The following is a 16,275-nucleotide window of genomic DNA, read 5'->3' as shown; positions in this document are numbered from 1 at the left end:
CACTGGAAAAGACAACTGGTATTTTGTGAAGTAAAAACTAGAAATGAGATGACAGAAAACTGGTTTAAACAAATCTCTGTAGTTTGGATGTGCCTTTTAAATAGTTTCCACAATATGTAATGAGGAGTAGTAAATGACTGGTCTACACCTGGGCAGCAAAAGGAAGGCATAAACAGCTCCATGAGCAGACCATACTACTTTTAAAGAGGGGCAGAAATAACATTGTTGATAAATTAGCTACACTGCACCTAAATTATATAACTGAGCAAAACTATTAATAATGGCTATAAACATGTTAATACTAGATTTAAAAAATAATTTAGGAGCCCATATTTCCAGGCATTCAGGCTAAACATGACCCTTCTAACCTAAGTTTCCCTGGACTGTTGAAAGATCCATACACTCTATTTTAATGGCCATTATAGTGCACTGTAACAATGTTTTGTACTATTGATGCTTTCAGACAGTAGTTCAAGTCACCAGTGCATGGTGTGAAATAGAGCTAAGGCAGAAAGCACCCAGCCTCTCTGAAATAGGAGACAATTTTTACTAAAATGAACCTCATCCTTGGATTTGGAAATGTCAAAGTGCTAAACATGCTTCCAGTGTTTTGAGAAAATAAAATTTGGTGTTCATGACTGACTTATGTCACAGAAGTAAGTTGAAAGTTTCTATCTGAATGCATATCATCCAAAATTACAACAGGGGATGAATCTGATAACTCTGCCCATGTATATCTCTATTATCACTTGAAACGTCTATAGTTTTAATCCTAAAACTTTCCTTATTTAAATGATACTGAAAGAACTTAGATAAAACACACTAAATTAGCAATAAAGTTCTGAACAAAGTGGCAAAAGGAGTAACACCTATCTTTATTTTATTGATTTTGCAATATAAACGATCTATTGAATCAATTCAACCCTGCTCACGATAAGCAAAAGGAGTTAGACTGAAGTCTTTGAAATGGTCTAGCAACTCAAGTCATAGCATCCTTTTAAAAACCTCCATAAACATCATACATAAGATCATTGACTGATACAAAATATAGCAACACATTTCACAATGAGAGGGTTAGAATGGCAACAATTATTTAATTCATTTGTTAAAATTTTTAAACTTCTAACATTTCAATAATGTATCCTAATTTGGATATTGAAAACATACATAGTGAATACTCCATGTGGCAGTATGAAATGGAGACTAATAGGAAGCATGTCAAAAATCAAATGAAAAATCAAATCGTCAAAAGCTTGAGATTCACAAAGCAAAGCTGTTAGTTATGCTCACTGAATAGTGATAGCAACAACAAAAACAACAATAATTATGATGATGTTGATAATACAAAGGCAGATTCTCAGATGCAATGCACTATTGCCAGGTCGATTTTCAATTACATTTCACTGATGTATTCATTTGTTTCTTAATGTGCTCATCTTGCCCATTAAGAATAATTAGCAGGCTTGCTTGGTGATTTCCTGGCTTCTGACAGGGATTTTTTTCTTTTTTGTTGACAACCACTTTTACTTTTTGGAAAGTAATTTTTGGATATTATAGTATGACTGGCATGTAATTTAAGCTTCCTAAGAAATTTAAAGGGAAGATGTAAACAGTAATTTTAAAACAAGATTATTTTAATCTATAATACCTACATAAAAACCATAATACTAGACATTAACTATTCCTGAAGAGCAGAATCTAGAAAAGAAAACAGTATTTTATCCCACATTACTTTAATTTGGTATGCTAAACAATCAAAAAATACCATCAGCAATAATAAGAACTAGCAAAATTACATAATTTGTAGCCAGTGGCACTTGGGGTGAATGCTACTTCCAATTACACCTAAAATTCTACCCTGATTTCAGTGAGTCTGGTGAGGCTGAAACAGATCTAAATTTAGCCTAAACTTCTATTACAGTCAGTCACTATAGAAAAGAGTGCAAAAGAAATTACCGTAAGACAGATCATAAAATTACTACTGAAGTCCATAAACCATATAAAATGCAACAGAAATTTTATTATGTGCACTTTTAAGAATACATTTCACCTACACAGTAAAGTTCTTAGCCTGCTGCACTTTGGCACCCTGCTAATATTAAGCCCATTGTAAAATCCAACACAATAAAAGCACTTTGAATGCTGAGCCTTCTGAGCACCAAATGTTAAAAAAGAAAAATAAATTCCTGTTAGAGCCTTCCACCAATCACTTCCCTGAAAGGGATTCACTGAGTGAATACAGATGAAGACCTCTTGTGAGACTTTTGGGAACAGAAGACATTTCTGAAACATATTGTGAAAAACTAAGGTGTGATAATTAGATAATATTAACAGTATCTTTTTCAGGAATAAAAGCACTTTTATTTGCTTACTTCCAAGGACTGAGTGGATATTTTTACACTTGCCAATTTTTCGTGTTATAAAAGACTTCTAAATTTCAAAAAAGTTCAGGTATGTTTATGGAATCCGCTATGCAAGACATTTGCTGACTTGATGATTACTGAGCCCACCTGAAGCTTTTTGTGGGTAAAACGACCTTTTGTTAAATATCTATGCTTCTTTACAAGATGAGTTTGTTTTGTTGGACTAGTTTTGAAACACTTCTTTTCTCCTACATTTTTTAACTTCATAATGACATGGAAGAAAGATTGGAAAGGTGGTGCTGATTAAAATACACAGAATAATGGAAACTTCCTCCTTAAGACACCAGTCTAACATATTAGAATTTAACAAAATAATAATCCCTGGAAAACAGGTGAGAACTTGCCTTTTCAAGGAAAAAGAGACTTTTAGCAAGCTTACCTCAAGTTTTAACAGATATGATCTAGGATTGACTGTTTTTAACATAAAATTGTTCAAGTGTTGTCAGCAGTTATAGTTACCTCAGTTACCTCTGAGAAAGTTTTTTTTAAAGGTAGTAGCTAATATTATTGCACTGAAATGTCTCATGTTTTAACAGGCATCAGCAACTGCAATTCATTTAAGCTACAGATTAGTTTAAGTTATTTTTTTTACTAAGTACTCAGTACATTAGCTCTCAAATATATACAAATATCAAAAAGAAATAATTCTGATGCTGCAGTGGCCAAAACCTGAAAAATTAGCCTGCTTGAAAATGTAAATGGAAAGATTATCAAGGAACAAAAGCAAATAGATATCTTCCTTTTTTTCCTCTCAATTTCTAAGGGCTATTAATATTCACTGTATATATCTGTTCTTGTTCTGTGCTGATATTTAATGTGGCCACAAATTATGCTCACTCATTCTCTTGCTTAACATAAGTCCAGTTCAATTTTATGAACTATCTGTTCATATGAGAAGAGCATAATAGCAATTTATTCCAATATAAGAAATACAATAAAATACTTTCTACAAGGGACAGAGGAGTTTTGCAATCTTACATCAAGAGAAATAATGATAAATTGGTAATTGATTAAGCAGACTAAATGGGCAATTTGTAGGCAGTTATAACTTAGCACCGACAATGAAACATTTTAACATACGCTGGAAAAGCTCTGAAAATATATGAATGCTGAGTATGTTTTAAGGGGCTAGTATCTGAAAGTAGGAAAAAAAAATCTAGCCCTTATGCAAAACGCATACATGGAGGGAAGCTGATGATTTGATTCCCTGCTACACCTCCTGTAATGTGCAGCATATACACATGAATCTTCCAGCACTCAACCACGGGGCAAATATTTACTACAGTACATGCTCTATACCAACATGTGCATTTTTAATTAACAGAGAAAATGTGGCATTTATTATGGGGGAAGCTGCTGCTCTGTTCAAGATATTCCACATCTGTTTTTTAATTACTTATGTGGGGACTTTTTCTTAATATGCCCCATGCTGTCTGTCTTTATATCGATTGTTACTCAGCCAGTAAAAAGGAACGAGCACAACAAACCAGTTTTCTATCTGAATAAGGATACTTTTGATGGCCTTTTCATTTCCATCAGTTAACAGAACTTCTTTGACATCTGCAGAAATAGCAACCTGAAAAAAAGAGCACAGCAAACAATGAGCAAATATGCTTGTCTATGTGGAAGTGAAGACAGGAGTGACAAGCCTTCAGTATCATGCTTCCTCACCTATTTCTCTGTAACAATCTTCAATCTTTTTTCATTTTATGTCTGCATTATTTTAATCATTCAATCAAATCAGTCAATACTTTTATCATTCCATTTGCGGGAGCCTCTATCTTGCTATCATTCTGTTCCGTAATTGCATTGTGACAGCCGATGATGGTATTCTGAGAGGCTTTCATTTGCGGGCTTCTGTTTATCTAGTAGAGCCATCATACAAGGCTGTCACTCTGCCTTTCAGCTTGCTTCTGTCTGACTGCCTGATGCCCTTCATATAACTTTGCATTGCAGGCAGATGGCTTTGTAAGGGTAATTTTTTTGTGAGCTTTGACATGCTCGCACATTGGGCTGTAACCTCGACACATTGTATAAGAGCGACAGGTTTGTCAAATGCCAATCAGTGTAACAATATGCTTTTATTTGTAGAGACATAAAAACTTGTCTAATGCACTGCACTGCTACATAATATCTCCTGAATACATGACTCAGAACCCAGAGAATGGTGAACGACTCTCCTGAATGGCCAATCTAATTCAAAAGAATCTAATTACCGAGAGCTCTGGATCATGTTTGTTGGTGTAATAATGCAGGCAAAACATTAGCAGCTATATCATGGTGCTCCAACTGTGATTCGCCAGGCTATTCCTGTATCTTAGCAAATGGGACTATAATCTGAAAAAAAAAAAAGCTTCGGCTATGGCAATGAAAGACAGACAGTACGTGGCCTGGAATGTCACAACAAAAGATATTGACTACACCGAGGTAAAATGTTTCTGCTCATCGAGGCAACCATAAAATCAATATGATACGAAAGCAAGTCAATCTAGAAGGTCTCTCAAGACTCTGCAGCTTGACCGCAGCTGAGGCTGTTGACAGTTCTCTGACCCAGCAGTTGGAGGCACTGGAACATTTTTCCTTTTGTTTCTTCCTCTGAATGGGATTGGAATTGAGAAAAGACCTACCATGAGCCCAGCCAAGCATGTCATGCCACCCCCTAGCTCACACACAGCAAGGTCCCTGAAAGAGAGAAAGGAAATGGTAGAACCCATACAAATTAGATGAAAATGGTCAGAGAGACATATATGTTACAAGAACAAATTGCCATCTGCAGTAAGAACTGAGCTACCAGGAAGTTGTAGAGACATGACTAGGCTACCTCATGTCGTTTTGCGTTTTAAAAATAATTATGAAATAGAAAAGTCACAAAGCAGGCAAATCAGTGGGGGTTCCCTCATTAGTGTTCAGTGCAACATTACCACCGCTGAGCTGAAAAATCTGAGAAGGTTCCCTTTTTTCCCTTGTCAATGGCTCTGTCTTTTAGAACTAAACTAGCTAGAGTAGCGAAAGATAATTGTTAGGAAAGGATAACAATGTTAATCCACATTCATTCTTGCAAAAACAGCTAGAGAAGTAAATGGGGAAATTAATATTATTTATATATCTCTCCATACAGTTATGCCTAAAAGCCTTTTTATATTAAAAAGAGAGAAGTTTTAAAGCAAGCCGTATACCACAGAATAATTACACACGAAGAAATCTGATCCTTCAATTAGCACTTAAAACTGCAAGTGACCTACAAACAATGCTGTTATGAACAACGATGGGAACGGCAAACGGTTAAGCCTCAGAAAACGAAACGAAGTTAGTGTCAAGAGCCTAAACTGAGCCCGATCAAAGGGCTGAATACATGGTCTAAAAGGCTGCTTTTAACTTAGACCATACTGTGCTGTTATTAAGACGTGCATGTGAAATATAATTTGGTGCAGAGAGTGTGCCGGATGGGAGCTTGCAGGGGGAGCCATAAAGAATGTCCTCCAGAGCCATGGCATGCCCCAGGAGGGGAGGAGGGAGGGACGCTGACCCTGCACCGAAACTGTGTGTGAAGCAGTGTCTGGGGCAAGGCAGAGCCTCAGCCTAGGAACATGCTGCTTTATAGCAAAATCTGTGGCAACTGTTACAGCTGGCAGGAGCATTCCCATTGAGACACTTCTGACAGGCAGAAAATGGAATTTTAGCTAAACTGTTTGGTTCAGTTTGGTTTTGGAGGGTTTCTTGGTTGCTTTTTTTTTGGTGCACCATTTCTTCTCCCTTAAAACATTAACATCTGGAAATCTATTTTTATGTGAAAGGGTCACCTCCCTACTCACTCAACACTGATATTTAGGAAGAGCATCTAGGATGCCATATCAGTATCAGTATAAAGATGCTGATATTTTGCTCACTGAGGCGAGCAGACTAGGCTGTATGACTGTATAATAATGCTCACTGTCTGGATGGGTTAGATTTATTTTTCTTAGACACCACAAATTTTATTTGAAAAACGTCTAGTTGCCCTATTTAATCAAAATGAGATAAAAGAAAGACATACCTTGGAGGAACAAGCTGTACATAAACCCAGTAATAATACAAAAAAAAAAGGGGGAAATCTGCAATTTGTATTTTTAGACAGAATGATTATAGGTTTTTCCCCAAATAAGTTTTAGTTTTTCTAAAACTAGTGTATTATATATTAAAACTATAAACACATGGCTATATATAAGGTTTATAAGGCACTTACTCCTTTATAAGAATCATACTTACTGAAATAAACACAGAAAATATCTAGTGTAAGGCTTTTAGTGCATTTTGAACAAATTTCTATGTACAAAATAAATGAGCATTCACATATACACGCAAATATTTATGCATATGAAATTTATTTCAGTGCCAATTCCCTTTCTAGCAAGTTTTAAAAGTTTTATCTGTCTCTCAGGCAATATATAGTGACATTTATAAATGAGAATTCACATAAGAAATTCTACTCTGAGAGTACTGTCAGAAGGGCATAATCCTGAGAAATCAGGATGTGAAACTGCCCATTTACTCCGTGGAAGCTGACTGCTAGTTGTCTCTGAATATCGCAGCTTGCATACCCAAACTGGAAAAATACCCTCTGAGTGAGCAGCACAGGAGGTTTGCTGTGAGGAGCCCTACAGAAGAAGTAGAACATATGAGCATGGGGCCAGACAGCAAAGTGCTACAGGGACATCCCTACAGCAGCAGGAGGCACACAACCAACCTGGGAGGAAGGAGTAGTGGCTGCCACATCAGGTGTATGAGCTGCCTGCCCTAATGGGCCACACTTGTTCGGGTGGTGGATGGAGCAGGAATGAGGCTTTATGGACCACGGCACACTTTGGTGCCAGGTCTTTTGTAAGAACCCAGGACATTCCTCTGACTGCCCTGGAGGACTCAAGACCCTGGCAGGGGGCTCAGAGACCAGGGCACGGAGTCAAAGACACTGTGACTTGATTTTAACCCATGGAAACAATTACCAACTTTGTGTGAGGAGTTGCAAGCCACAAGGGTTTGAATAGAATGATAGTAAATTTATCACAGGGTGAAAAAGTAGAATTTTGGGGTTTTTAGAATGGGGGTTCAAGAGGCAAAATGGAGGAATCTGGGCGTGTCCTGTCCTTCTCCTTCTTCTGGTCCTCCATCTTCTACTGTGATGGTGGCCCTTTTGGATTGGTTTAGGATAGAGACAGACTGTCTAACATAGGTGATAAGTATTGGAAAATTGTAGTAAATTAAGTACATGTAGTTTTTAGTATAAAAAGGTAACAGTGCCCTGAGGGCGGTCAGTGCCTCAACCCGACCTGCTGAACAGACCTCCACAGGTCCGAAAAAGAATGTATTAGATAAGAGAAAATAAACAACCTTGAAAACCAAAGCTGAAAATCCCAACTTCTTCTTTGAGCGAGGGGCTGGGAAAAAGGACTTTTAAATACTTCGGAAGCCATTGCAGCAACAACAAACCCGACAGTCTTTGACTACAGATAGGAGTCTAAGCAAGTTGCTCATTTGGTACAAGGGGCAGAGACTTACAATTTGGTCTTCCTGATTTTACCCAATGCCATATTTACACAGACTGGGATTTCTATCCAAGACTGGTTTACTTCGTACTTGCCTTACACCCTCACACAGAACAGAATTTTTGCCTCCAAACGCATTGTTATAATAGCTTTTTTTGCACCCTATTCATCCCCCAGACAATGAAACTTTAAAGATTTCCAAGTGCAAATCTCAGTATAGTCAGGGGGAAGGAAAGTGGATGCAGGACGGATTTTATATTTAGATGTTCCTATTGGAGCCTTGATAGCTGACTTCTACAAGTTTTGAATAAAAGTGAAGGATGTTTCAAAACTGTTTCACAACACTTAAAAATGGGTGCAAATTCCTCTTACTATAAGCAGTGATTTTTATGTATTTCATCAGATAATATTTTGCTTGCTTTTGCAACAGATGTCAGTTTAAAGAATATCTTATTTTTCCTGACCTTCACAATCAGCACTGATCGATTGGAGCTTCACTTTTGTTTCCCAAAAATCAAAGTGAAATAAAATGCCTTGAGTGGAAATCAAAAGTCTTTGACATATAGCAGAAAGCTTGCTGTGCAATATTAGTACCCAAAGGCAGCTGAGAATTCTTTGTTAAGAGCAACATGCTTTCACCTTGAACATTTTAAATTTAATCTGAAGACTTAAATCATGCAGATACAATAAAACTAAGAGATTGGAAAATATCTTTTTATGTTTAACTCTGTACCTGAATATTTCATTATGCTTTAGGCAGTAGTAAGCCAGCACTTCTTCAGATGGCCAGAGACCTATAAAACAAAGATATTTGCCTTCTTAGAACAGATTTTTTTTGGTCTAAAATAATATTTGAATGCATATTACCATTTGCAGAGCTCTACCCCCTGTTTTATTTTCTATATTTGCCATAAATAAAAAGAAAAAAAAAAAAAGAAGACCTAGGATTTAAGCATTGGAATTGAGTATTTCATAGATTTCATCACAACTAATGATCAGAAATTTTTAGATACATGCACACACACATAAACATACACATATATCTACATATATATATGCAATACTCAAGACCTTAAAAGTCATATAAAATTTAATTCACTCGGGCATTCACATGAACATCAACCTGTTTTTGCCAGGCCAGATGAAAGGCCAACTTTGCCTTGTAGCCTATTTACAACAGGGGACAGGAGCCCTCTAGTTTTTCATTAGCTACATCATCATCATCATAATCATCCTACAGTCACTCCATTTCTTTCCAGTTTCTTTTTATTTAGCTACTTTTCTCTTAGTTTGTGTTAGGTCAGGCATCAGTCTGACTGAAAGCAGCACATGCTAAGGACAAATCCAGGACTAGGGCAAGAAAAGTGTGATTTCTAGTTGTGGCTCAAGAAATTCAGAAGAAGGAGAACAGGAAATACAAGTGCTAAGTTCGTCTTAACAGGCACTGAAGGATTGTTCTGGTTGTTCTGTGATAAACTTTCTAGAGCTGCACCAGGAAGCACCACAGTTTCACCCTGCTGTATAAAGAAACCCCTCCTCTCTCATTTTATACTTGCTTCCCTGCCATTTTCATTTGAATTCCCCTAGTTCTCCTACAGAAATAGCCAGGAGCAATCACCTTTCTGCACCTAACCTGTATTATTAATTAATTAATTAGCTTCCATCATAAAACTTACACTGGTCATCATCAACATTGACAACTACTTGGAGGCTTCCATGTACATTTATTTCTTCAAAACCAGTCTCTCATGAAACTGGCTGTTTTGTCAGACCAGTTTCCCACCTGACTGGAATGTCCAACTGAAGTGCTGTGGCCCATGGAGAGGGCAGCACAGATCCTGTGTGCCTTGAATGCTCTCCTGCAGGCACCAGACTTCATTGCTGGAGGGGGCCCGAGGAAACCAGACTCAGGAACTTGAGTTGTGTCTGCAAAGGTTCCCAAAGTTAAAGGAGGAAGAATCAAAGGCATATGCAGCTGAATTATGGTTGTATGTGTTTTTCATCTGTGGTTGCTTAGCAATGAAAAACCATGTTTACATGTCTGTCCGCAGGTAAAATCCAGAGTTTACTTCTCCCCTCCACCAACACACAACACTGAGAATTGAGACAAAAACTTCATATTATGAACTACAGACATTTCAACGGTTCCAGTAAACTTATTTGACATATTGAGCATCTTTTAGGTATTTCTAGACAAGTAAGTTGAATTCCATGCAGCTTACTATGTATGTGTATCCTTTAGGCCATTTTTACCATATTTTGTTCTCAAGGCTAAAAACATCACTACATTTTTAACAGAACCAGGAGTTTGGGAGACAAACTGTCATCCTTTAAATAACTTAAAGCCTAAGTGAAACCATCATCAATATAATTAGTCCTTTCTGTCCAGTAAGTATTCTGAACTACCCTTACTCCTAGTGAGAAATAAGGAAAATTTAACAACGTCTTAACTGCATGCGGATCAAGCAAAAGCCAAGACAGGATTTGTCCAAAACTTTACATATAACTTTTGTATTAAAAAGACATTTAAAGGGAAAAAATTAGACTGATGATACATATGTATGACAAAACTACTAATGCAATACTTGTATGTGTCCTGTTTATGACAGTTCAGTGCGATCAGGTGTTTTTGAATGTGCTATTTTGCTTAGACTTGCTAAGGGTTAAAATAAAATATTCACACAAGACTACCCATTCTTTAGTGAAACATACACTATGAATTGTACAGGGTTTTTCATCTCCCTTTGAGCATTTCAATGCTTTTGAGCACTGAAATATGCTAAAATGACAGATTTTGCAATAAATATAATGACTGTTTAAATATTTTAGTGTGTAACATAAAGAATATTTCAGTTTGCAGTGACTGGTGTATACTCAAGCAATAAAAGTTTTTTTAATATTTAGTGAAGACACAGCTAATTTAACACCGTTTATAATACTTGCATCTCACATTACAAAAATCCTCACACCCACATACATAAAAAACTGAAACACTTTTATAGCAAACTTCTAGCCTGTGTGAATTTTAAAAATGTAGCAAACATCCTTCAACATCTGACTTTTCAGTACCCTCAGTCAAATGTCTCTCACTTTTCTGCAGTTATTATTGAGAGGGCAATTTGAATGGTGTCACTGAATCTTTTCTGAGGGGTCACTGTTCCTTCCCCTGCTGCCATTTCAATGTTGATATCGGCTGGAACTGCAGGTGTATCAGATAGCTCTGTGCTGAGAGAAGGGTGAAGCACCTTTACAAGGACAATGCTTTTCTTTAGGCACACGCCAGCAATGAGCACAGCTCTCCTTCCCACTGCCTTCCCCCACAGGGAAGGAAGAATCACCTCAGTAATGGTACAAGCATCTGGAAGCTAAAGAAGCAGGAGTCAGGAGGCCTTTCATGAACAAGTCACAAGCGTGGAAGCACATGGTGCTCCCAGTAAGCCAAGAAGCCAGAAGCCAGGATATCAGTGTTAATTTTAGTGAAAGGAAAAGCTTCACGTGCCTGAACAGGTAGGTAAGCCTCTTTACCTTCAAAACAGGGATAAGCTTAAAGATCCATGTGGAGGAGTTTGCATTCTGTCTTCTTCCTCCTCACTCTGACCTACATTCGCCAACACAATGACCTACATTTTGAAGTTGCAAGTATAAGAAAGATAGTTCTGCTTCTGTTAGAAAACATACAGCTGTAATGCAGAAATGCAGAATTCCTATGAACTAACAACTACTACTATGTTGTGAAAAGCATAATTTATTTCCTGCAAACACATACATATGGATATGGATTAAGTTTCCTATGAACACACTTAAAATAATTCTTTCATATTTAAAATAAAATTATTCTCATTTTGATTTCTGAATTTGATTACAATTACACAATATTGTGTGCTACCTATTTACATGCACAATTACTTACACAATAGCAAACTATTTACAGATAGGCAAAAAAGGCAAAAGCATATCAAAAGACCCCCAAATGGTGCTTATATTTTCAAGGCTATAAATATTCTACAAGTCCTAGAGAGAGAGGCTAAAAAATCTCACTGTATGATGGAACAGAGAGAAACAAGAGTTTCTTTTTGCAAAAATAAATATTTTGTGACATTTACTGGAGGTTTTAAAAATCTTTACCACCTTGATAACTACAACTTGAAAACAGAGACTAATTGCCAGAAAGCATTGGAATCTCTATTGAAACATATGAAAAATTAAGTTACACTGGCATTCAAAGGAGATCCTCAAGAATGAGTATGTCTGAACACATGGGACAGAGACAGAGCTCATCCTTGCCCGCATTTCAACTCCTGAAGTACCCTTTTACCACTAGGATGGAGCAGGATTCTCAGTACAAATGACATAAGAAAGACAATGTCTACTTTCAGACAGATTTATGGTACATATTACAGTAGAAGGAGTAGAAAAATATCATCATTAAATTGTACAATGGTGAATAGAGAAATCCTACAAATCCATCACAGTGCAGGTATCACAAACACATCACAAAACACAGACATTCCTACAGCACTTGTCACCATGTCATAAAACGTCACCACAGCCATGGAGTCTACCTCACAAGAACTTGATGATATTATGAATTTCTACTATCTCAAGTTTGCACATCAGGAACCAAAGTAAGAGACAGAGACAGATTAAGTTACTTAGACACACAGAATGAAATTATGGGAAGACTAAGAAAAATAATGTAAGACATCCTTACACCACGAGGTACGATGTAACCAAGAAAAGGTACCCAAGCTCTTCCTACAGAAGAATAGAACTTAAAAAAAAAATCATAATAATGGAAAGAAACATAAGTTAGTTTTATCACTCTCATAGTGCTTGGTATTGGAAAGTATCAGGTGTTTCTGCACTACTCATGGCACAATAGTTTCTTAGAGCAACCTTCAAGCCATGGGGACTAAGCCACATGTAGACAGCCTTCTGAGGATGTTTGTTTTTTCGTCCAAAGCTACACAAAGCCTGTGCTTCTTCTGCAACAAATCTAAAAATGCTGAATACACTGATAGTACAGAAAATTGTCTACCAGAAATAAATTATCCAGTATTAAAAAAATAAAAAATTGTTTCTCTCCTCCTGTTGCTTTTTACCACATATTTTACAGAATGCTGTCAACCTTTGGATAACAAATATTGAGATCTGATGTGAAGTTCTTAAAGAACATCATGTCAGTAGAAAAGAATTTTGAGATGTGTATTTTTAAGAAAGACATCTGACTATTGGAGCTATTATGTCTCAGCAGTGCTCCACAGGTACAAAGAAATCACGGTAGCTACTGATTACTTTAACTGGGATAGTGCAAGATTAGTGGAACTCTTCTCTACTGTCTGCCAACACTACACACAGGAAACTTAGGGACAAGTGGAGGTGACAGGGGAGCTGTCCCTGAGAGCTCTGAGTAGGAGGTATAAAGCTGTCCCACAAGTGCTTAACTCATGCTAGCAGATTAAGAAGTTAATTTCAAAGCTAAGCCAAATTGAAAGTATTTTCACATTTCTCTAGCACTTCTCACAGCCCCATGTACAGACGTCTGATCTCAACATTCAAATTTTGTCTTTTATTTGCACTATTAAACTATGAGACGTCTTCCTATTCATTTGAAGACTCAAGTAAATTTTGTACCAATCCTATCTTTACCCTCAAAAGCAAAGACAATTTAAATTTGAAAAGTCAGTCATTTTCCCCATATGAATACACTCAAAAAGATATTTTTTTCTAGTATGTCCTGATTCTTGACTACATGAAATCATCTTATTTGCTTTAATAGTCATCAAAGTGAGAGGCAAGAAAAGCATTTTCAGGCAAAGTGATGAATAATGTCTCAAAAGTCATACCAACAACTTCACTGAGCAACGATGAACTGTTTTCTGACCCTAAGTAAGGCATTTTTATCCTTCCACATCGAGACACATGGTTAGTGGAAAGCAGAGAAATCTTTAGCACTAGAATAGACTGTGCAGAGGTGTTAAATTAATGGCCTGTCCAGACAGGCAATTATTCCCTATCACCTCTGCTAAAAGACTGTAGAGAAGATGGAAAATCCCTAAAACTAAGGTATTTACTGGAAAAAGCTATTCTAGGAATATAACATAAGGAATTCTGGGATCTTAAAATAAGGTTCTTCCATTCTTAGAGTATTATAGCATTGTCACAACCTTAATACTACAGTATAAAACCTTATTTTCTACTGACTATGTGACTGTATTCAAGTCATATTGGAAGATAAGTTTGATGATTTTATCCTGGTTATCTTTTCTGTGGATCACCACCACCATGCACAGCAAGAAGCACAGTCCATCTGCTGAGGGTAAGCAGATCTGAGGGTAATACCTCTGCTGGAGATGTAAGAGAGTGGATCAAAATCAAGGTTCAACAGCACAGTACTTAGGAGCCAATTTCAAAATTAAACTCTAATCAATATTATGAACCCTTCTGTCAGTGGAGCAGTAAACTTCACTTCCAAGTCAAAGCTAGAACATGAAATTATGAATAGCACAATTAAGACTAGATACCAGGTGGAGGCACAGTGTATGTCTGCCAAATACACCTCAGTAGTAACATATAACATGGGTGTTCTAATTTGAGTAATTGCTTGAGTAAAGATTACCTGCAAATAATTGCACAGCTGTAGTTAGTTGGCATAGATAGCTCTCAAAAATATTTCTAGCTCTAAGCTTTCTTCAAACTCCTTACCTCAAGCCTCTTTTCAATATAATTTTACCATTAAAAATGTTGCTTGGGATAATCAGGAAGCAAAGATTTTATTTTCATTCCCTTATCCACACAGCACACAAAATGAGACACAGATGAAAGGATAATCGGTAATCCCTGCTACCTAAGATCCCACCTAAAGTTATTGAATTAAACAATGCAAACACACATAATAAGGCACTAATACTGCAAATATTAATTTTTAGATACCATAAAATGCATGCATAGAGAAGTGAAAACATTCCATAGAAAATAACTTTCATAATAATCCAAAGACAAGCCTGGTTACTTTAGTAAAATGAAGAAATGGAGGAAATTGCTAAGCAAGGAAAAAACTCACTGAAGAAAATCCTTGTTGTTTAACTATCTTCAGTACACAAAATTTTAAGTTAACACCTATCTACAGCAGATGCAGATAAAAAAAGGATCATCATTGCAAGTTAGTTGCAGATGGTGGGCCTGGAACTGTAGAATTATTTACTACAAAAATGGATCTGAGAGCAGATTTTCAAAAGGAGGACAGCTACCAAATACTGTGCCCCTCTGGAGATTTGACCACCTCATATACCAGCATCTTTAAGAGCTAACATATTTTGAAAGTCCAGTTGTCCAATCTGAGATTTTCCATTCTGAAATTTACCCCAAGAGTATTTACAAGTGAGTAACTTCAGCAATAAATGCACACAGTATGAAAAAATAAAATGATTTAATAGCCTTTAAAGCAGTACCTTATATCTGAGCCTTACTGCACCTGGCTTTTGCAGATGGCAAACCACCTTTTAAGTCCAGTGAAGAGGAGTAATTTGAGGCAGGGAGAATGGCTAGCTTACTTTTCCACAGCAGGAATGCTATAAGTGAGTTTGAAAAGGTACAAGAACACCAGGAAAAAAATAGAAGAGAATATAAAGAGAAACATTTTTCCCTATGCACATACATTTTGTAGGAAACTCTTGTCTTTCTTCCAATCTAAAGCAGAATTCATGATATTCAGATCATTGAAAAATATGTATAAGCACTGGCTGAGATCTTCAGCCTAGGCAAAATGGCCTCAGAACTGTATCTCTCACTTTCACTCTCATTATTATTCACGACTAGGAGGGAAACATGATGGTCTGCAATCTGCAAATGTCTTTTAGAGCACAAACTTAAGAATCTCAGTGGAACTGATGTGGAAATACAGTAACAAGTCAAAGCTGTAAATGTACGCATATCCCTTCCATAAGAAAAATTGGCCAACTGTACAAATCTACTGGTATGATTGTCTTTAACATCTTTTTCAAATGAATGAATTTGTGTTGGGAGTGGAGTGGGGGGGGTACCTAGTTTTCAAATAGTTATTAAAAATTAAACAACACTGGAACAAACCTTTTGTGATTATAGCCTTCATTCTCCTGCAAAAAACTGGATCTATAAATTTATGTACCATTGTAGATGTAAATTACAAAATTTTATATTCAACTATATTAAAACATCTATTCCAAAAATGATTACCAGTTGTGAAAAGCAGACAGGCTTATCACTTGCTGTCAGTTGTTCATGTCTAGTTAAGCAATAATGTGCTAAAACTGCTCTTTTGTTTTGTGTAAGAATTTTGGCAATAGAAGAAATGA

At 36.6% G+C, this 16,275-nt stretch overlaps 1 protein-coding gene across 1 annotated transcript in view; it reads right to left on the bottom strand.

Moving 5' to 3' along the window:
- Positions 1 to 16,275, bottom strand: part of CAMKMT (calmodulin-lysine N-methyltransferase) — a 213,243-nt gene that overhangs the window by 36,288 nt on the left and 160,680 nt on the right. The window contains exons 4-6 of the mRNA XM_066547866.1: positions 8,676 to 8,736; positions 5,051 to 5,105; positions 3,936 to 3,999 (exon numbers count right to left, since the gene is read on the bottom strand). Coding sequence (XP_066403963.1) covers positions 3,936 to 3,999; positions 5,051 to 5,105; positions 8,676 to 8,736 — 180 coding nt within the window. The remainder of the gene's footprint in view (positions 1 to 3,935; positions 4,000 to 5,050; positions 5,106 to 8,675; positions 8,737 to 16,275) is intronic.

The sequence above is a fragment of the Molothrus aeneus genome, chromosome 3, assembly GCF_037042795.1.
Source record: "Molothrus aeneus isolate 106 chromosome 3, BPBGC_Maene_1.0, whole genome shotgun sequence".
Taxonomy (NCBI): domain Eukaryota; kingdom Metazoa; phylum Chordata; class Aves; order Passeriformes; family Icteridae; genus Molothrus; species Molothrus aeneus.
This window is presented reverse-complemented; position numbering and strand designations above follow the sequence as displayed.